Source organism: Triturus cristatus, chromosome 12 (genome assembly GCF_964204655.1).
Source record: "Triturus cristatus chromosome 12, aTriCri1.1, whole genome shotgun sequence".
NCBI classification, from domain to species: Eukaryota; Metazoa; Chordata; class Amphibia; order Caudata; family Salamandridae; genus Triturus; species Triturus cristatus.
The window spans coordinates 401,615,368-401,637,491 of record NC_140595.1 but is presented as its reverse complement, the minus strand read 5'-3'; the positions used below and the strand labels follow the sequence as shown (position 1 = coordinate 401,637,491).

At 39.5% G+C, this 22,124-nt stretch overlaps 1 protein-coding gene across 1 annotated transcript in view; it reads left to right on the top strand.

Moving 5' to 3' along the window:
• LOC146776018 (uncharacterized) overlaps positions 1–22,124 on the top strand; it is a 72,953-nt gene that overhangs the window by 21,348 nt on the left and 29,481 nt on the right. Inside the window, exons 17-33 of the mRNA XM_085637751.1 lie at positions 237–358; positions 1,545–1,666; positions 2,853–2,975; positions 4,234–4,355; positions 5,616–5,736; positions 6,923–7,044; positions 8,304–8,425; positions 9,623–9,744; positions 10,931–11,052; positions 12,312–12,427; positions 13,687–13,807; positions 14,994–15,115; positions 16,313–16,434; positions 17,621–17,742; positions 19,002–19,117; positions 20,377–20,497; positions 21,684–21,806. Coding sequence (XP_085493877.1) covers positions 20,387–20,497; positions 21,684–21,806 — 234 coding nt within the window. The 5' untranslated portion in view covers positions 237–358; positions 1,545–1,666; positions 2,853–2,975; ... (11 more) ...; positions 19,002–19,117; positions 20,377–20,386. The remainder of the gene's footprint in view (positions 1–236; positions 359–1,544; positions 1,667–2,852; positions 2,976–4,233; positions 4,356–5,615; positions 5,737–6,922; positions 7,045–8,303; positions 8,426–9,622; positions 9,745–10,930; positions 11,053–12,311; positions 12,428–13,686; positions 13,808–14,993; positions 15,116–16,312; positions 16,435–17,620; positions 17,743–19,001; positions 19,118–20,376; positions 20,498–21,683; positions 21,807–22,124) is intronic.

Here is a 22,124-nt window from a genome sequence, read left to right as displayed (position 1 = left end):
ACCTACGTCCTAATGTACGTGCTACAGTTGTTTAGAGACTGTTAGCAAATGAGACATGGGTGCAGAGAAGTATAGGAGGTTAAAAACACAAATTGAGATTTTATTTTCTAATGAGCTGTTGATTTTCACAATAATACAGTCTCCACAGTATTGATCTGTTTACCCTTTATAAAAATCAAGATTTTTTTTCTATTGCTTAATGTAAATGTGCTAACAGTGGACTTTTCCATCTGCAGATTATACTGTATGACCACCAGTGGCAGTGTTTGCCAACCGAGTTTCTCTGCATTGCCGAGACTGAAGAAAAAAAAAAAAAAGAAGTCTTCCGGCAAACGGCATCATTTTACCAATTTATATGGTAAGCAAAACTCACAATCATTCCTTTAAGCTTTAAAAAGACGTTCACAGCATCAGAATGTCCTCACTACCTTATAGTCGGAGTCTGTGCCTGAATACAATTTGTCAAGATGGAAGTAATATGAATCACGTTGTGTTGGTCATGATAGTTAATAAAAGACTGACTGCCTCCAACGCTACTAAAGCCTGCTTTTATATTCTGGTGCTAGCAATGTTCCATTTGAGGAAATTGCTGCCTTTGAGGCTGAAATGCACTATCTCACTTTAGAACGATAGTGCTACGTTCTGAAGGAAGGAAGCTTATGTAGCCTCTTCCCCTGCACTCTGTGTGTTGGACTCTGATACTCAAGATGGATTGTTGTTAATGATAATCTCCTTTTTTGTATCCATCTCCATCCCACTTTCAAAAAGGCTCCAGTGCATTGAGTGGTTCATAGTCTTTTACCATTCCCCGTCCTATTTGGCTTGTAGTCATGAATACAGATGTCTGATCTCTCATCCTCCTGTGTGGTCAGCTTCCACAAGGACAATTGGTCCAGTGCCGCTCTGACATCATAAAGCTAAAGCAAGATGTTGTCTGACATGAAGGCCACTCGGTTACCTAGCAAGCAGTAGGATACATTTTCTTGGTAATGAAATGAGTAGCAGGATAGACAGGATGCCCAACTGAAAACTAAGATGAAAGAAAGTATGGCATTTATTGAGACTTCTAAATGTGTATAAACGCAAGTTTGAGCACAGGAGTCTGACCTTCACTATTGCTGAACTGGTAGCAATTGGCTAAAATGAAGATGGTAATTATGCTATTCATAGTTTTTATTATTCCCATTAAGTGTAGCAAACCCCCCCTCTCAACTTATCAGCTGGCTTACTTGCTACTGGCATAACATATCCTAAACCAAATGAAGTGAGAAGGGTACGCTGCCACTTGGATGGCAAACAGATCTATTTACCTACGTCCTAATGTACGTGCTACAGTTGTTTAGAGACTGTTAGCAAATGAGACATGGGTGCAGAGAAGTATAGGAGGTTAAAAACACAAATTGAGATTTTATTTTCTAATGAGCTGTTGATTTTCACAATAATACAGTCTCCACAGTATTGATCTGTTTACCCTTTATAAAAATCAAGATTTTTTTTCTATTGCTTAATGTAAATGTGCTAACAGTGGACTTTTCCATCTGCAGATTATACTGTATGACCACCAGTGGCAGTGTTTGCCAACCGAGTTTCTCTGCATTGCCGAGACTGAAGAAAAAAAAAAAAAAGAAGTCTTCCGGCAAACGGCATCATTTTACCAATTTATATGGTAAGCAAAACTCACAATCATTCCTTTAAGCTTTAAAAAGACGTTCACAGCATCAGAATGTCCTCACTACCTTATAGTCGGAGTCTGTGCCTGAATACAATTTGTCAAGATGGAAGTAATATGAATCACGTTGTGTTGGTCATGATAGTTAATAAAAGACTGACTGCCTCCAACGCTACTAAAGCCTGCTTTTATATTCTGGTGCTAGCAATGTTCCATTTGAGGAAATTGCTGCCTTTGAGGCTGAAATGCACTATCTCACTTTAGAACGATAGTGCTACGTTCTGAAGGAAGGAAGCTTATGTAGCCTCTTCCCCTGCACTCTGTGTGTTGGACTCTGATACTCAAGATGGATTGTTGTTAATGATAATCTCCTTTTTTGTATCCATCTCCATCCCACTTTCAAAAAGGCTCCAGTGCATTGAGTGGTTCATAGTCTTTTACCATTCCCCGTCCTATTTGGCTTGTAGTCATGAATACAGATGTCTGATCTCTCATCCTCCTGTGTGGTCAGCTTCCACAAGGACAATTGGTCCAGTGCCGCTCTGACATCATAAAGCTAAAGCAAGATGTTGTCTGACATGAAGGCCACTCGGTTACCTAGCAAGCAGTAGGATACATTTTCTTGGTAATGAAATGAGTAGCAGGATAGACAGGATGCCCAACTGAAAACTAAGATGAAAGAAAGTATGGCATTTATTGAGACTTCTAAATGTGTATAAACGCAAGTTTGAGCACAGGAGTCTGACCTTCACTATTGCTGAACTGGTAGCAATTGGCTAAAATGAAGATGGTAATTATGCTATTCATAGTTTTTATTATTCCCATTAAGTGTAGCAAACCCCCCCTCTCAACTTATCAGCTGGCTTACTTGCTACTGGCATAACATATCCTAAACCAAATGAAGTGAGAAGGGTACGCTGCCACTTGGATGGCAAACAGATCTATTTACCTACGTCCTAATGTACGTGCTACAGTTGTTTAGATACTGTTAGCAAATGAGACATGGGTGCAGAGAAGTATAGGAGGTTAAAAACACAAATTGAGATTTTATGTTCTAATGAGCTGTTGATTTTCACAATAATACAGTCTCCACAGTATTGATCTGTTTACCCTTTATAAAAATCAAGATTTTTTTTCTATTGCTTAATGTAAATGTGCTAACAGTGGACTTTTCCATCTGCAGATTATACTGAATGACCACCAGTGGCAGTGTTTGCCAACCGAGTTTCTCTGCATTGCCGAGACTGAAGAAAAAACAACAAAAAGAAGTCTTCCGGCAAACGGCATCATTTTACCAATTTATATGGTAAGCAAAACTCACAATCATTCCTTTAAGCTTTAAAAAGACGTTCACAGCATCAGAATGTCCTCACTACCTTATAGTCGGAGTCTGTGCCTGAATACAATTTGTCAAGATGGAAGTAATATGAATCACGTTGTGTTGGTCATGATAGTTAATAAAAGACTGACTGCCTCCAACGCTACTAAAGCCTGCTTTTATATTCTGGTGCTAGCAATGTTCCATTTGAGGAAATTGCTGCCTTTGAGGCTGAAATGCACTATCTCACTTTAGAACGATAGTGCTACGTTCTGAAGGAAGGAAGCTTATGTAGCCTCTTCCCCTGCACTCTGTGTGTTGGACTCTGATACTCAAGATGGATTGTTGTTAATGATAATCTCCTTTTTTGTATCCATCTCCATCCCACTTTCAAAAAGGCTCCAGTGCATTGAGTGGTTCATAGTCTTTTACCATTCCCCGTCCTATTTGGCTTGTAGTCATGAATACAGATGTCTGATCTCTCATCCTCCTGTGTGGTCAGCTTCCACAAGGACAATTGGTCCAGTGCCGCTCTGACATCATAAAGCTAAAGCAAGATGTTGTCTGACATGAGGGACACTTTGTTGCCTAGCAAGCTTACATCATAAAGCGAAAGCAAGATGTTGTCTGACATGAAGGCCACTCGGTTACCTAGCAAGCAGTAGGATACATTTTTCTTGGTAATGAAATGAGTAGCAGGATAGACAGGATGCCCAACTGAAAACTAAGAATGGTAAGATGTAAGAAAGTATGGCATTTATTGAGACTTCTAAATGTGTATAAACGCAAGTTTGAGCACAGGAGTCTGACCTTCACTATTGCTGAACTGGTAGCAATTGGCTAAAATGAAGATGGTAATTATGCTATTCATAGTTTTTATTATTCCCATTAAGTGTAGCAAACCCCCCTCTCAACTTATCAGCTGGCTTACTTGCTACTGGCATAACATATCCTAAACCAAATGAAGTGAGAAGGGTACGCTGCCACTTGGATGGCAAACAGATCTATTTACCTACGTCCTAATGTACGTGCTACAGTTGTTTAGAGACTGTTAGCAAATGAGACATGGGTGCAGAGAAGTATAGGAGGTTAAAAACACAAATTGAGATTTTATTTTCTAATGAGCTGTTGATTTTCACAATAATACAGTCTCCACAGTATTGATCTGTTTACCCTTTATAAAAATCAAGATTTTTTTTCTATTGCTTAATGTAAATGTGCTAACAGTGGACTTTTCCATCTGCAGATTATACTGAATGACCACCAGTGGCAGTGGTTGCCACCCGAGTTTCTCTGCATTGCCGAGACTGAAGAAAAAAAAAAAAAAGAAGTCTTCCGGCAAACGGCATCATTTTACCAATTTATATGGTAAGCAAAACTCACAATCATTCCTTTAAGCTTTAAAAAGACGTTCACAGCATCAGAATGTCCTCACTACCTTATAGTCGGAGTCTGTGCCTGAATACAATTTGTCAAGATGGAAGTAATATGAATCACGTTGTGTTGGTCATGATAGTTAATAAAAGACTGACTGCCTCCAACGCTACTAAAGCCTGCTTTTATATTCTGGTGCTAGCAATGTTCCATTTGAGGAAATTGCTGCCTTTGAGGCTGAAATGCACTATCTCACTTTAGAACGATAGTGCTACGTTCTGAAGGAAGGAAGCTTATGTAGCCTCTTCCCCTGCACTCTGTGTGTTGGACTCTGATACTCAAGATGGATTGTTGTTAATGATAATCTCCTTTTTTGTATCCATCTCCATCCCACTTTCAAAAAGGCTCCAGTGCATTGAGTGGTTCATAGTCTTTTACCATTCCCCGTCCTATTTGGCTTGTAGTCATGAATACAGATGTCTGATCTCTCATCCTCCTGTGTGGTCAGCTTCCACAAGGACAATTGGTCCAGTGCCGCTCTGACATCATAAAGCTAAAGCAAGATGTTGTCTGACATGAGGGACACTTTGTTGCCTAGCAAGCTTACATCATAAAGCGAAAGCAAGATGTTGTCTGACATGAAGGCCACTCGGTTACCTAGCAAGCAGTAGGATACATTTTTCTTGGTAATGAAATGAGTAGCAGGATAGACAGGATGCCCAACTGAAAACTAAGAATGGTAAGATGTAAGAAAGTATGGCATTTATTGAGACTTCTAAATGTGTATAAACGCAAGTTTGAGCACAGGAGTCTGACCTTCACTATTGCTGAACTGGTAGCAATTGGCTAAAATGAAGATGGTAATTATGCTATTCATAGTTTTTATTATTCCCATTAAGTGTAGCAAACCCCCCCCTCTCAACTTATCAGCTGGCTTACTTGCTACTGGCATAACATATCCTAAACCAAATGAAGTGAGAAGGGTACGCTGCCACTTGGATGGCAAACAGATCTATTTACCTACGTCCTAATGTACGTGCTACAGTTGTTTAGAGACTGTTAGCAAATGAGACATGGGTGCAGAGAAGTATAGGAGGTTAAAAACACAAATTGAGATTTTATTTTCTAATGAGCTGTTGATTTTCACAATAATACAGTCTCCACAGTATTGATCTGTTTACCCTTTATAAAAATCAAGATTTTTTTTCTATTGCTTAATGTAAATGTGCTAACAGTGGACTTTTCCATCTGCAGATTATACTGAATGACCACCAGTGGCAGTGTTTGCCACCCGAGTTTCTCTGCATTGCCGAGACTGAAGAAAAAAAAAAAAAGAAGTCTTCCGGCAAACGGCATCATTTTACCAATTTATATGGTAAGCAAAACTCACAATCATTCCTTTAAGCTTTAAAAAGACGTTCACAGCATCAGAATGTCCTCACTACCTTATAGTCGGAGTCTGTGCCTGAATACAATTTGTCAAGATGGAAGTAATATGAATCACGTTGTGTTGGTCATGATAGTTAATAAAAGACTGACTGCCTCCAACGCTACTAAAGCCTGCTTTTATATTCTGGTGCTAGCAATGTTCCATTTGAGGAAATTGCTGCCTTTGAGGCTGAAATGCACTATCTCACTTTAGAACGATAGTGCTACGTTCTGAAGGAAGGAAGCTTATGTAGCCTCTTCCCCTGCACTCTGTGTGTTGGACTCTGATACTCAAGATGGATTGTTGTTAATAATAATCTCCTTTTTTGTATCCATCTCCATCCCACTTTCAAAAAGGCTCCAGTGCATTGAGTGGTTCATAGTCTTTTACCATTCCCCCTCCTATTTGCCTTGTAGTCATGAATACAGATGTCTGATCTCTCATCCTCCTGTGTGGTCAGCTTCCACAAGGACAATAGGTCCAGTGCCGCTCTGACATCATAAAGCTAAAGCAAGATGTTGTCTGACATGAAGGCCACTCGGTTACCTAGCAAGCAGTAGGATACATTTTCTTGGTAATTAAATGAGTAGCAGGATAGACAGGATGCCCAACTGAAAACTAAGATGAAAGAAAGTATGGCATTTATTGAGACTTCTAAATGTGTATAAACGCAAGTTTGAGCACAGGAGTCTGACCTTCACTATTGCTGAACTGGTAGCAATTGGCTAAAATGAAGATGGTAATTATGCTATTCATAGTTTTTATTATTCCCATTAAGTGTAGCAAACCCCCCCTCTCAACTTATCAGCTGGCTTACTTGCTACTGGCATAACATATCCTAAACCAAATGAAGTGAGATGGGTACGCTGCCACTTGGATGGCAAACAGATCTATTTACCTACGTCCTAATGTACGTGCTACAGTTGTTTAGAGACTGTTAGCAAATGAGACATGGGTGCAGAGAAGTATAGGAGGTTAAAAACACAAATTGAGATTTTATTTTCTAATGAGCTGTTGATTTTCACAATAATACAGTCTCCACAGTATTGATCTGTTTACCCTTTATAAAAATCAAGATTTTTTTTCTATTGCTTAATGTAAATGTGCTAACAGTGGACTTTTCCATCTGCAGATTATACTGAATGACCACCAGTGGCAGTGTTTGCCAACCGAGTTTCTCTGCATTGCCGAGACTGAAGAAAAAAAAAGAAAAGAAGTCTTCCGGCAAACGGCATCATTTTACCAATTTATATGGTAAGCAAAACTCACAATCATTCCTTTAAGCTTTAAAAAGACGTTCACAGCATCAGAATGTCCTCACTACCTTATAGTCGGAGTCTGTGCCTGAATACAATTTGTCAAGATGGAAGTAATATGAATCACGTTGTGTTGGTCATGATAGTTAATAAAAGACTGACTGCCTCCAACGCTACTAAAGCCTGCTTTTATATTCTGGTGCTAGCAATGTTCCATTTGAGGAAATTGCTGCCTTTGAGGCTGAAATGCACTATCTCACTTTAGAACGATAGTGCTACGTTCTGAAGGAAGGAAGCTTATGTAGCCTCTTCCCCTGCACTCTGTGTGTTGGACTCTGATACTCAAGATGGATTGTTGTTAAAGATAATCTCCTTTTTTGTATCCATCTCCATCCCACTTTCAAAAAGGCTCCAGTGCATTGAGTGGTTCATAGTCTTTTACCATTCCACCTCCTATTTGCCCTGTAGTCATGAATAGAGATGTCTGATCTCTCATCCTCCTGTGTGGTCAGCTTCCACAAGGACAATTGGTCCAGTGCCGCTCTGACCTCATAAAGCTAAAGCAAGATGTTGTCTGACATGAGGGACACTCTGTTGCCTAGCAAGCTTACATCATAAAGCGAAAGCAAGATGTTGTCTGACATGAAGGCCACTCGGTTACCTAGCAAGCAGTAGGATACATTTTTCTTGGTAATGAAATGAGTAGCAGGATAGACAGGATGCCCAACTGAAAACTAAGAATGGTAAGATGTAAGAAAGTATGGCATTTATTGAGACTTCTAAATGTGTATAAACGCAAGTTTGAGCACAGGAGTCTGACCTTCACTATTGCTGAACTGGTAGCAATTGGCTAAAATGAAGATGGTAATTATGCTATTCATAGTTTTTATTATTCCCATTAAGTGTAGCAAACCCCCCCTCTCAACTTATCAGCTGGCTTACTTGCTACTGGCATAACATATCCTAAACCAAATGAAGTGAGAAGAGTACGCTGCCACTTGGATGGCAAACAGATCTATTTACCTACGTCCTAATGTACGTGCTACAGTTGTTTAGAGACTGTTAGCAAATGAGACATGGGTGCAGAGAAGTATAGGAGGTTAAAAACACAAATTGAGATTTTATTTTCTAATGAGCTGTTGATTTTCACAATAATACAGTCTCCACAGTATTGATCTGTTTACCCTTTATAAAAATCAAGATTTTTTTTCTATTGCTTAATGTAAATGTGCTAACAGTGGACTTTTCCATCTGCAGATTATACTGAATGACCACCAGTGGCAGTGTTTGCCACCCGAGTTTCTCTGCATTGCCGAGACTGAAGAAAAAAAAAAAAAAGAAGTCTTCCGGCAAACGGCATCATTTTACCAATTTATATGGTAAGCAAAACTCACAATCATTCCTTTAAGCTTTAAAAAGACGTTCACAGCATCAGAATGTCCTCACTACCTTATAGTCGGAGTCTGTGCCTGAATACAATTTGTCAAGATGGAAGTAATATGAATCACGTTGTGTTGGTCATGATAGTTAATAAAAGACTGACTGCCTCCAACGCTACTAAAGCCTGCTTTTATATTCTGGTGCTAGCAATGTTCCATTTGAGGAAATTGCTGCCTTTGAGGCTGAAATGCACTATCTCACTTTACAACGATAGTGCTACGTTCTGAAGGAAGGAAGCTTATGTAGCCTCTTCCCCTGCACTCTGTATGTTGGACTCTGATACTCAAGATGGATTGTTGTTAATGATAATCTCCTTTTTTGTATCCATCTCCATCCCACTTTCAAAAAGGCTCCAGTGCATTGAGTGGTTCATAGTCTTTTACCATTCCCCCTCCTATTTGCCTTGTAGTCATGAATACAGATGTCTGATCTCTCATCCTCCTGTGTGGTCAGCTTCCACAAGGACAATAGGTCCAGTGCCGCTCTGACATCATAAAGCGAAAGCAAGATGTTGTCTGACATGAAGGCCACTCGGTTACCTAGCAAGCAGTAGGATACATTTTTCTTGGTAATGAAATGAGTAGCAGGATAGACAGGATGCCCAACTGAAAACTAAGAATGGTAAGATGTAAGAAAGTATGGCATTTATTGAGACTTCTAAATGTGTATAAACGCAAGTTTGAGCACAGGAGTCTGACCTTCACTATTGCTGAACTGGTAGCAATTGGCTAAAATGAAGATGGTAATTATGCTATTCATAGTTTTTATTATTCCCATTAAGTGTAGCAAACCCCCCCCTCTCAACTTATCAGCTGGCTTACTTGCTACTGGCATAACATATCCTAAACCAAATGAAGTGAGAAGGGTACGCTGCCACTTGGATGGCAAACAGATCTATTTACCTACGTCCTAATGTACGTGCTACAGTTGTTTAGAGACTGTTAGCAAATGAGACATGGGTGCAGAGAAGTATAGGAGGTTAAAAACACAAATTGAGATTTTATTTTCTAATGAGCTGTTGATTTTCACAATAATACAGTCTCCACAGTATTGATCTGTTTACCCTTTATAAAAATCAAGATTTTTTTTCTATTGCTTAATGTAAATGTGCTAACAGTGGACTTTTCCATCTGCAGATTATACTGAATGACCACCAGTGGCAGTGGTTGCCACCCGAGTTTCTCTGCATTGCCGAGACTGAAGAAAAAAAAAAAAAAGAAGTCTTCCGGCAAACGGCATCATTTTACCAATTTATATGGTAAGCAAAACTCACAATCATTCCTTTAAGCTTTAAAAAGACGTTCACAGCATCAGAATGTCCTCACTACCTTATAGTCGGAGTCTGTGCCTGAATACAATTTGTCAAGATGGAAGTAATATGAATCACGTTGTGTTGGTCATGATAGTTAATAAAAGACTGACTGCCTCCAACGCTACTAAAGCCTGCTTTTATATTCTGGTGCTAGCAATGTTCCATTTGAGGAAATTGCTGCCTTTGAGGCTGAAATGCACTATCTCACTTTAGAACGATAGTGCTACGTTCTGAAGGAAGGAAGCTTATGTAGCCTCTTCCCCTGCACTCTGTGTGTTGGACTCTGATACTCAAGATGGATTGTTGTTAATGATAATCTCCTTTTTTGTATCCATCTCCATCCCACTTTCAAAAAGGCTCCAGTGCATTGAGTGGTTCATAGTCTTTTACCATTCCCCCTCCTATTTGCCTTGTAGTCATGAATACAGATGTCTGATCTCTCATCCTCCTGTGTGGTCAGCTTCCACAAGGACAGTAGGTCCAGTGCCGCTCTGACATCATAAAGCTAAAGCAAGATGTTGTCTGACATGAAGGCCACTCGGTTACCTAGCAAGCAGTAGGATACATTTTCTTGGTAATTAAATGAGTAGCAGGATAGACAGGATGCCCAACTGAAAACTAAGATGAAAGAAAGTATGGCATTTATTGAGACTTCTAAATGTGTATAAACGCAAGTTTGAGCACAGGAGTCTGACCTTCACTATTGCTGAACTGGTAGCAATTGGCTAAAATGAAGATGGTAATTATGCTATTCATAGTTTTTATTATTCCCATTAAGTGTAGCAAACCCCCCCTCTCAACTTATCAGCTGTCTTACTTGCTACTGGCATAACATATCCTAAACCAAATGAAGTGAGATGGGTACGCTGCCACTTGGATGGCAAACAGATCTATTTACCTACGTCCTAATGTACGTGCTACAGTTGTTTAGAGACTGTTAGCAAATGAGACATGGGTGCAGAGAAGTATAGGAGGTTAAAAACACAAATTGAGATTTTATTTTCTAATGAGCTGTTGATTTTCACAATAATACAGTCTCCACAGTATTGATCTGTTTACCCTTTATAAAAATCAAGATTTTTTTTCTATTGCTTAATGTAAATGTGCTAACAGTGGACTTTTCCATCTGCAGATTATACTGAATGACCACCAGTGGCAGTGTTTGCCAACCGAGTTTCTCTGCATTGCCGAGACTGAAGAAAAAAAAAGAAAAGAAGTCTTCCGGCAAACGGCATCATTTTACCAATTTATATGGTAAGCAAAACTCACAATCATTCCTTTAAGCTTTAAAAAGACGTTCACAGCATCAGAATGTCCTCACTACCTTATAGTCGGAGTCTGTGCCTGAATACAATTTGTCAAGATGGAAGTAATATGAATCACGTTGTGTTGGTCATGATAGTTAATAAAAGACTGACTGCCTCCAACGCTACTAAAGCCTGCTTTTATATTCTGGTGCTAGCAATGTTCCATTTGAGGAAATTGCTGCCTTTGAGGCTGAAATGCACTATCTCACTTTAGAACGATAGTGCTACGTTCTGAAGGAAGGAAGCTTATGTAGCCTCTTCCCCTGCACTCTGTGTGTTGGACTCTGATACTCAAGATGGATTGTTGTTAAAGATAATCTCCTTTTTTGTATCCATCTCCATCCCACTTTCAAAAAGGCTCCAGTGCATTGAGTGGTTCATAGTCTTTTACCATTCCACCTCCTATTTGCCCTGTAGTCATGAATAGAGATGTCTGATCTCTCATCCTCCTGTGTGGTCAGCTTCCACAAGGACAATTGGTCCAGTGCCGCTCTGACCTCATAAAGCTAAAGCAAGATGTTGTCTGACATGAGGGACACTCTGTTGCCTAGCAAGCTTACATCATAAAGCGAAAGCAAGATGTTGTCTGACATGAAGGCCACTCGGTTACCTAGCAAGCAGTAGGATACATTTTTCTTGGTAATGAAATGAGTAGCAGGATAGACAGGATGCCCAACTGAAAACTAAGAATGGTAAGATGTAAGAAAGTATGGCATTTATTGAGACTTCTAAATGTGTATAAACGCAAGTTTGAGCACAGGAGTCTGACCTTCACTATTGCTGAACTGGTAGCAATTGGCTAAAATGAAGATGGTAATTATGCTATTCATAGTTTTTATTATTCCCATTAAGTGTAGCAAACCCCCCCTCTCAACTTATCAGCTGGCTTACTTGCTACTGGCATAACATATCCTAAACCAAATGAAGTGAGAAGGGTACGCTGCCACTTGGATGGCAAACAGATCTATTTACCTACGTCCTAATGTACGTGCTACAGTTGTTTAGAGACTGTTAGCAAATGAGACATGGGTGCAGAGAAGTATAGGAGGTTAAAAACACAAATTGAGATTTTATTTTCTAATGAGCTGTTGATTTTCACAATAATACAGTCTCCACAGTATTGATCTGTTTACCCTTTATAAAAATAAAGATTTTTTTTCTATTGCCTAATGTAAATGTGCTAACAGTGGACTTTTCCATCTGCAGATTATACTGAATGACCACCAGTGGCAGTGTTTGCCAACCGAGTTTCTCTGCATTGCCGAGACTGAAGAAAAAAAAGAAGTCTTCCGGCAAACGGCATCATTTTACCAATTTATATGGTAAGCAAAACTCACAATCATTCCTTTAAGCTTTAAAAAGACGTTCACAGCATCAGAATGTCCTCACTACCTTATAGTCGGAGTCTGTGCCTGAATACAATTTGTCAAGATGGAAGTAATATGAATCACGTTGTGTTGGTCATGATAGTTAATAAAAGACTGACTGCCTCCAACGCTACTAAAGCCTGCTTTTATATTCTGGTGCTAGCAATGTTCCATTTGAGGAAATTGCTGCCTTTGAGGCTGAAATGCACTATCTCACTTTAGAACGATAGTGCTACGTTCTGAAGGAAGGAAGCTTATGTAGCCTCTTCCCCTGCACTCTGTGTGTTGGACTCTGATACTCAAGATGGATTGTTGTTAAAGATAATCTCCTTTTTTGTATCCATCTCCATCCCACTTTCAAAAAGGCTCCAGTGCATTGAGTGGTTCATAGTCTTTTACCATTCCCCATCCTATTTGGCTTGTAGTCATGAATACAGATGTCTGATCTCTCATCCTCCTGTGTGGTCAGCTTCCACAAGGACAATTGGTCCAGTGCCGCTCTGACATCATAAAGCTAAAGCAAGATGTTGTCTGACATGAGGGACACTTTGTTGCCTAGCAAGCTTACATCATAAAGCGAAAGCAAGATGTTGTCTGACATGAAGGCCACTCGGTTACCTAGCAAGCAGTAGGATACATTTTTCTTGGTAATGAAATGAGTAGCAGGATAGACAGGATGCCCAACTGAAAACTAAGAATGGTAAGATGTAAGAAAGTATGGCATTTATTGAGACTTCTAAATGTGTATAAACGCAAGTTTGAGCACAGGAGTCTGACCTTCACTATTGCTGAACTGGTAGCAATTGGCTAAAATGAAGATGGTAATTATGCTATTCATAGTTTTTATTATTCCCATTAAGTGTAGCAAACCCCCCCTCTCAACTTATCAGCTGGCTTACTTGCTACTGGCATAACATATCCTAAACCAAATGAAGTGAGAAGGGTACGCTGCCACTTGGATGGCAAACAGATCTATTTACCTACGTCCTAATGTACGTGCTACAGTTGTTTAGAGACTGTTAGCAAATGAGACATGGGTGCAGAGAAGTATAGGAGGTTAAAAACACAAATTGAGATTTTATTTTCTAATGAGCTGTTGATTTTCACAATAATACAGTCTCCACAGTATTGATCTGTTTACCCTTTATAAAAATCAAGATTTTTTTTCTATTGCTTAATGGAAATGTGCTAACAGTGGACTTTTCCATCTGCAGATTATACTGAATGACCACCAGTGGCAGTGTTTGCCACCCGAGTTTCTCTGCATTGCCGAGACTGAAGAAAAAAAAAAAAAGAAGTCTTCCGGCAAACGGCATCATTTTACCAATTTATATGGTAAGCAAAACTCACAATCATTCCTTTAAGCTTTAAAAAGACGTTCACAGCATCAGAATGTCCTCACTACCTTATAGTCGGAGTCTGTGCCTGAATACAATTTGTCAAGATGGAAGTAATATGAATCACGTTGTGTTGGTCATGATAGTTAATAAAAGACTGACTGCCTCCAACGCTACTAAAGCCTGCTTTTATATTCTGGTGCTAGCAATGTTCCATTTGAGGAAATTGCTGCCTTTGAGGCTGAAATGCACTATCTCACTTTAGAACGATAGTGCTACGTTCTGAAGGAAGGAAGCTTATGTAGCCTCTTCCCCTGCACTCTGTGTGTTGGACTCTGATACTCAAGATGGATTGTTGTTAATGATAATCTCCTTTTTTGTATCCATCTCCATCCCACTTTCAAAAAGGCTCCAGTGCATTGAGTGGTTCATAGTCTTTTACCATTCCCCCTCCTATTTGCCTTGTAGTCATGAATACAGATGTCTGATCTCTCATCCTCCTGTGTGGTCAGCTTCCACAAGGACAATAGGTCCAGTGCCGCTCTGACATCATAAAGCTAAAGCAAGATGTTGTCTGACATGAAGGCCACTCGGTTACCTAGCAAGCAGTAGGATACATTTTCTTGGTAATGAAATGAGTAGCAGGATAGACAGGATGCCCAACTGAAAACTAAGATGAAAGAAAGTATGGCATTTATTGAGACTTCTAAATGTGTATAAACGCAAGTTTGAGCACAGGAGTCTGACCTTCACTATTGCTGAACTGGTAGCAATTGGCTAAAATGAAGATGGTAATTATGCTATTCATAGTTTTTATTATTCCCATTAAGTGTAGCAAACCCCCCCTCTCAACTTATCAGCTGGCTTACTTGCTACTGGCATAACATATCCTAAACCAAATGAAGTGAGAAGGGTACGCTGCCACTTGGATGGCAAACAGATCTATTTACCTACGTCCTAATGTACGTGCTACAGTTGTTTAGAGACTGTTAGCAAATGAGACATGGGTGCAGAGAAGTATAGGAGGTTAAAAACACAAATTGAGATTTTATTTTCTAATGAGCTGTTGATTTTCACAATAATACAGTCTCCACAGTATTGATCTGTTTACCCTTTATAAAAATCAAGATTTTTTTTCTATTGCTTAATGTAAATGTGCTAACAGTGGACTTTTCCATCTGCAGATTATACTGAATGACCACCAGTGGCAGTGTTTGCCACCCGAGTTTCTCTGCATTGCCGAGACTGAAGAAAAAAAAAAAAAAGAAGTCTTCCGGCAAACGGCATCATTTTACCAATTTATATGGTAAGCAAAACTCACAATCATTCCTTTAAGCTTTAAAAAGACGTTCACAGCATCAGAATGTCCTCACTACCTTATAGTCGGAGTCTGTGCCTGAATACAATTTGTCAAGATGGAAGTAATATGAATCACGTTGTGTTGGTCATGATAGTTAATAAAAGACTGACTGCCTCCAACGCTACTAAAGCCTGCTTTTATATTCTGGTGCTAGCAATGTTCCATTTGAGGAAATTGCTGCCTTTGAGGCTGAAATGCACTATCTCACTTTACAACGATAGTGCTACGTTCTGAAGGAAGGAAGCTTATGTAGCCTCTTCCCCTGCACTCTGTATGTTGGACTCTGATACTCAAGATGGATTGTTGTTAATGATAATCTCCTTTTTTGTATCCATCTCCATCCCACTTTCAAAAAGGCTCCAGTGCATTGAGTGGTTCATAGTCTTTTACCATTCCCCCTCCTATTTGCCTTGTAGTCATGAATACAGATGTCTGATCTCTCATCCTCCTGTGTGGTCAGCTTCCACAAGGACAATAGGTCCAGTGCCGCTCTGACATCATAAAGCGAAAGCAAGATGTTGTCTGACATGAAGGCCACTCGGTTACCTAGCAAGCAGTAGGATACATTTTTCTTGGTAATGAAATGAGTAGCAGGATAGACAGGATGCCCAACTGAAAACTAAGAATGGTAAGATGTAAGAAAGTATGGCATTTATTGAGACTTCTAAATGTGTATAAACGCAAGTTTGAGCACAGGAGTCTGACCTTCACTATTGCTGAACTGGTAGCAATTGGCTAAAATGAAGATGGTAATTATGCTATTCATAGTTTTTATTATTCCCATTAAGTGTAGCAAACCCCCCCCTCTCAACTTATCAGCTGGCTTACTTGCTACTGGCATAACATATCCTAAACCAAATGAAGTGAGAAGGGTACGCTGCCACTTGGATGGCAAACAGATCTATTTACCTACGTCCTAATGTACGTGCTACAGTTGTTTAGAGACTGTTAGCAAATGAGACATGGGTGCAGAGAAGTATAGGAGGTTAAAAACACAAATTGAGATTTTATTTTCTAATGAGCTGTTGATTTTCACAATAATACAGTCTCCACAGTATTGATCTGTTTACCCTTTATAAAAATCAAGATTTTTTTTCTATTGCTTAATGTAAATGTGCTAACAGTGGACTTTTCCATCTGCAGATTATACTGAATGACCACCAGTGGCAGTGGTTGCCACCCGAGTTTCTCTGCATTGCCGAGACTGAAGAAAAAAAAAAAAAAGAAGTCTTCCGGCAAACGGCATCATTTTACCAATTTATATGGTAAGCAAAACTCACAATCATTCCTTTAAGCTTTAAAAAGACGTTCACAGCATCAGAATGTCCTCACTACCTTATAGTCGGAGTCTGTGCCTGAATACAATTTGTCAAGATGGAAGTAATATGAATCACGTTGTGTTGGTCATGATAGTTAATAAAAGACTGACTGCCTCCAACGCTACTAAAGCCTGCTTTTATATTCTGGTGCTAGCAATGTTCCATTTGAGGAAATTGCTGCCTTTGAGGCTGAAATGCACTATCTCACTTTAGAACGATAGTGCTACGTTCTGAAGGAAGGAAGCTTATGTAGCCTCTTCCCCTGCACTCTGTGTGTTGGACTCTGATACTCAAGATGGATTGTTGTTAATGATAATCTCCTTTTTTGTATCCATCTCCATCCCACTTTCAAAAAGGCTCCAGTGCATTGAGTGGTTCATAGTCTTTTACCATTCCCCCTCCTATTTGCCTTGTAGTCATGAATACAGATGTCTGATCTCTCATCCTCCTGTGTGGTCAGCTTCCACAAGGACAGTAGGTCCAGTGCCGCTCTGACATCATAAAGCTAAAGCAAGATGTTGTCTGACATGAAGGCCACTCGGTTACCTAGCAAGCAGTAGGATACATTTTCTTGGTAATTAAATGAGTAGCAGGATAGACAGGATGCCCAACTGAAAACTAAGATGAAAGAAAGTATGGCATTTATTGAGACTTCTAAATGTGTATAAACGCAAGTTTGAGCACAGGAGTCTGACCTTCACTATTGCTGAACTGGTAGCAATTGGCTAAAATGAAGATGGTAATTATGCTATTCATAGTTTTTATTATTCCCATTAAGTGTAGCAAACCCCCCCTCTCAACTTATCAGCTGTCTTACTTGCTACTGGCATAACATATCCTAAACCAAATGAAGTGAGATGGGTACGCTGCCACTTGGATGGCAAACAGATCTATTTACCTACGTCCTAATGTACGTGCTACAGTTGTTTAGAGACTGTTAGCAAATGAGACATGGGTGCAGAGAAGTATAGGAGGTTAAAAACACAAATTGAGATTTTATTTTCTAATGAGCTGTTGATTTTCACAATAATACAGTCTCCACAGTATTGATCTGTTTACCCTTTATAAAAATCAAGATTTTTTTTCTATTGCTTAATGTAAATGTGCTAACAGTGGACTTTTCCATCTGCAGATTATACTGAATGACCACCAGTGGCAGTGTTTGCCAACCGAGTTTCTCTGCATTGCCGAGACTGAAGAAAAAAAAAGAAAAGAAGTCTTCCGGCAAACGGCATCATTTTACCAATTTATATGGTAAGCAAAACTCACAATCATTCCTTTAAGCTTTAAAAAGACGTTCACAGCATCAGAATGTCCTCACTACCTTATAGTCGGAGTCTGTGCCTGAATACAATTTGTCAAGATGGAAGTAATATGAATCACGTTGTGTTGGTCATGATAGTTAATAAAAGACTGACTGCCTCCAACGCTACTAAAGCCTGCTTTTATATTCTGGTGCTAGCAATGTTCCATTTGAGGAAATTGCTGCCTTTGAGGCTGAAATGCACTATCTCACTTTAGAACGATAGTGCTACGTTCTGAAGGAAGGAAGCTTATGTAGCCTCTTCCCCTGCACTCTGTGTGTTGGACTCTGATACTCAAGATGGATTGTTGTTAAAGATAATCTCCTTTTTTGTATCCATCTCCATCCCACTTTCAAAAAGGCTCCAGTGCATTGAGTGGTTCATAGTCTTTTACCATTCCACCTCCTATTTGCCCTGTAGTCATGAATAGAGATGTCTGATCTCTCATCCTCCTGTGTGGTCAGCTTCCACAAGGACAATTGGTCCAGTGCCGCTCTGACCTCATAAAGCTAAAGCAAGATGTTGTCTGACATGAGGGACACTCTGTTGCCTAGCAAGCTTACATCATAAAGCGAAAGCAAGATGTTGTCTGACATGAAGGCCACTCGGTTACCTAGCAAGCAGTAGGATACATTTTTCTTGGTAATGAAATGAGTAGCAGGATAGACAGGATGCCCAACTGAAAACTAAGAATGGTAAGATGTAAGAAAGTATGGCATTTATTGAGACTTCTAAATGTGTATAAACGCAAGTTTGAGCACAGGAGTCTGACCTTCACTATTGCTGAACTGGTAGCAATTGGCTAAAATGAAGATGGTAATTATGCTATTCATAGTTTTTATTATTCCCATTAAGTGTAGCAAACCCCCCCTCTCAACTTATCAGCTGGCTTACTTGCTACTGGCATAACATATCCTAAACCAAATGAAGTGAGAAGGGTACGCTGCCACTTGGATGGCAAACAGATCTATTTACCTACGTCCTAATGTACGTGCTACAGTTGTTTAGAGACTGTTAGCAAATGAGACATGGGTGCAGAGAAGTATAGGAGGTTAAAAACACAAATTGAGATTTTATTTTCTAATGAGCTGTTGATTTTCACAATAATACAGTCTCCACAGTATTGATCTGTTTACCCTTTATAAAAATAAAGATTTTTTTTCTATTGCCTAATGTAAATGTGCTAACAGTGGACTTTTCCATCTGCAGATTATACTGAATGACCACCAGTGGCAGTGTTTGCCAACCGAGTTTCTCTGCATTGCCGAGACTGAAGAAAAAAAAGAAGTCTTCCGGCAAACGGCATCATTTTACCAATTTATATGGTAAGCAAAACTCACAATCATTCCTTTAAGCTTTAAAAAGACGTTCACAGCATCAGAATGTCCTCACTACCTTATAGTCGGAGTCTGTGCCTGAATACAATTTGTCAAGATGGAAGTAATATGAATCACGTTGTGTTGGTCATGATAGTTAATAAAAGACTGACTGCCTCCAACGCTACTAAAGCCTGCTTTTATATTCTGGTGCTAGCAATGTTCCATTTGAGGAAATTGCTGCCTTTGAGGCTGAAATGCACTATCTCACTTTAGAACGATAGTGCTACGTTCTGAAGGAAGGAAGCTTATGTAGCCTCTTCCCCTGCACTCTGTGTGTTGGACTCTGATACTCAAGATGGATTGTTGTTAAAGATAATCTCCTTTTTTGTATCCATCTCCATCCCACTTTCAAAAAGGCTCCAGTGCATTGAGTGGTTCATAGTCTTTTACCATTCCCCATCCTATTTGGCTTGTAGTCATGAATACAGATGTCTGATCTCTCATCCTCCTGTGTGGTCAGCTTCCACAAGGACAATTGGTCCAGTGCCGCTCTGACATCATAAAGCTAAAGCAAGATGTTGTCTGACATGAGGGACACTTTGTTGCCTAGCAAGCTTACATCATAAAGCGAAAGCAAGATGTTGTCTGACATGAAGGCCACTCGGTTACCTAGCAAGCAGTAGGATACATTTTTCTTGGTAATGAAATGAGTAGCAGGATAGACAGGATGCCCAACTGAAAACTAAGAATGGTAAGATGTAAGAAAGTATGGCATTTATTGAGACTTCTAAATGTGTATAAACGCAAGTTTGAGCACAGGAGTCTGACCTTCACTATTGCTGAACTGGTAGCAATTGGCTAAAATGAAGATGGTAATTATGCTATTCATAGTTTTTATTATTCCCATTAAGTGTAGCAAACCCCCCCTCTCAACTTATCAGCTGGCTTACTTGCTACTGGCATAACATATCCTAAACCAAATGAAGTGAGAAGGGTACGCTGCCACTTGGATGGCAAACAGATCTATTTACCTACGTCCTAATGTACGTGCTACAGTTGTTTAGAGACTGTTAGCAAATGAGACATGGGTGCAGAGAAGTATAGGAGGTTAAAAACACAAATTGAGATTTTATTTTCTAATGAGCTGTTGATTTTCACAATAATACAGTCTCCACAGTATTGATCTGTTTACCCTTTATAAAAATCAAGATTTTTTTTCTATTGCTTAATGGAAATGTGCTAACAGTGGACTTTTCCATCTGCAGATTATACTGAATGACCACCAGTGGCAGTGTTTGCCACCCGAGTTTCTCTGCATTGCCGAGACTGAAGAAAAAAAAAAAAAGAAGTCTTCCGGCAAACGGCATCATTTTACCAATTTATATGGTAAGCAAAACTCACAATCATTCCTTTAAGCTTTAAAAAGACGTTCACAGCATCAGAATGTCCTCACTACCTTATAGTCGGAGTCTGTGCCTGAATACAATTTGTCAAGATGGAAGTAATATGAATCACGTTGTGTTGGTCATGATAGTTAATAAAAGACTGACTGCCTCCAACGCTACTAAAGCCTGCTTTTATATTCTGGTGCTAGCAATGTTCCATTTGAGGAAATTGCTGCCTTTGAGGCTGAAATGCACTATCTCACTTTAGAACGATAGTGCTACGTTCTGAAGGAAGGAAGCTTATGTAGCCTCTTCCCCTGCACTCTGTGTGTTGGACTCTGATACTCAAGATGGATTGTTGTTAATGATAATCTCCTTTTTTGTATCCATCTCCATCCCACTTTCAAAAAGGCTCCAGTGCATTGAGTGGTTCATAGTCTTTTACCATTCCCCCTCCTATTTGCCTTGTAGTCATGAATACAGATGTCTGATCTCTCATCCTCCTGTGTGGTCAGCTTCCACAAGGACAATAGGTCCAGTGCCGCTCTGACATCATAAAGCTAAAGCAAGATGTTGTCTGACATGAAGGCCACTCGGTTACCTAGCAAGCAGTAGGATACATTTTCTTGGTAATGAAATGAGTAGCAGGATAGACAGGATGCCCAACTGAAAACTAAGATGAAAGAAAGTATGGCATTTATTGAGACTTCTAAATGTGTATAAACGCAAGTTTGAGCACAGGAGTCTGACCTTCACTATTGCTGAACTGGTAGCAATTGGCTAAAATGAAGATGGTAATTATGCTATTCATAGTTTTTATTATTCCCATTAAGTGTAGCAAACCCCCCCTCTCAACTTATCAGCTGGCTTACTTGCTACTGGCATAACATATCCTAAACCAAATGAAGTGAGAAGGGTACGCTGCCACTTGGATGGCAAACAGATCTATTTACCTACGTCCTAATGTACGTGCTACAGTTGTTTAGAGACTGTTAGCAAATGAGACATGGGTGCAGAGAAGTATAGGAGGTTAAAAACACAAATTGAGATTTTATTTTCTAATGAGCTGTTGATTTTCACAATAATACAGTCTCCACAGTATTGATCTGTTTACCCTTTATAAAAATCAAGATTTTTTTTCTATTGCTTAATGTAAATGTGCTAACAGTGGACTTTTCCATCTGCAGATTATACTGAATGACCACCAGTGGCAGTGTTTGCCAACCGAGTTTCTCTGCATTGCCGAGACTGAAGAAAAAACAACAAAAAGAAGTCTTCCGGCAAACGGCATCATTTTACCAATTTATATGGTAAGCAAAACTCACAATCATTCCTTTAAGCTTTAAAAAGACGTTCACAGCATCAGAATGTCCTCACTACCTTATAGTCGGAGTCTGTGCCTGAATACAATTTGTCAAGATGGAAGTAATATGAATCACGTTGTGTTGGTCATGATAGTTAATAAAAGACTGACTGCCTCCAACGCTACTAAAGCCTGCTTTTATATTCTGGTGCTAGCAATGTTCCATTTGAGGAAATTGCTGCCTTTGAGGCTGAAATGCACTATCTCACTTTAGAACGATAGTGCTACGTTCTGAAGGAAGGAAGCTTATGTAGCCTCTTCCCCT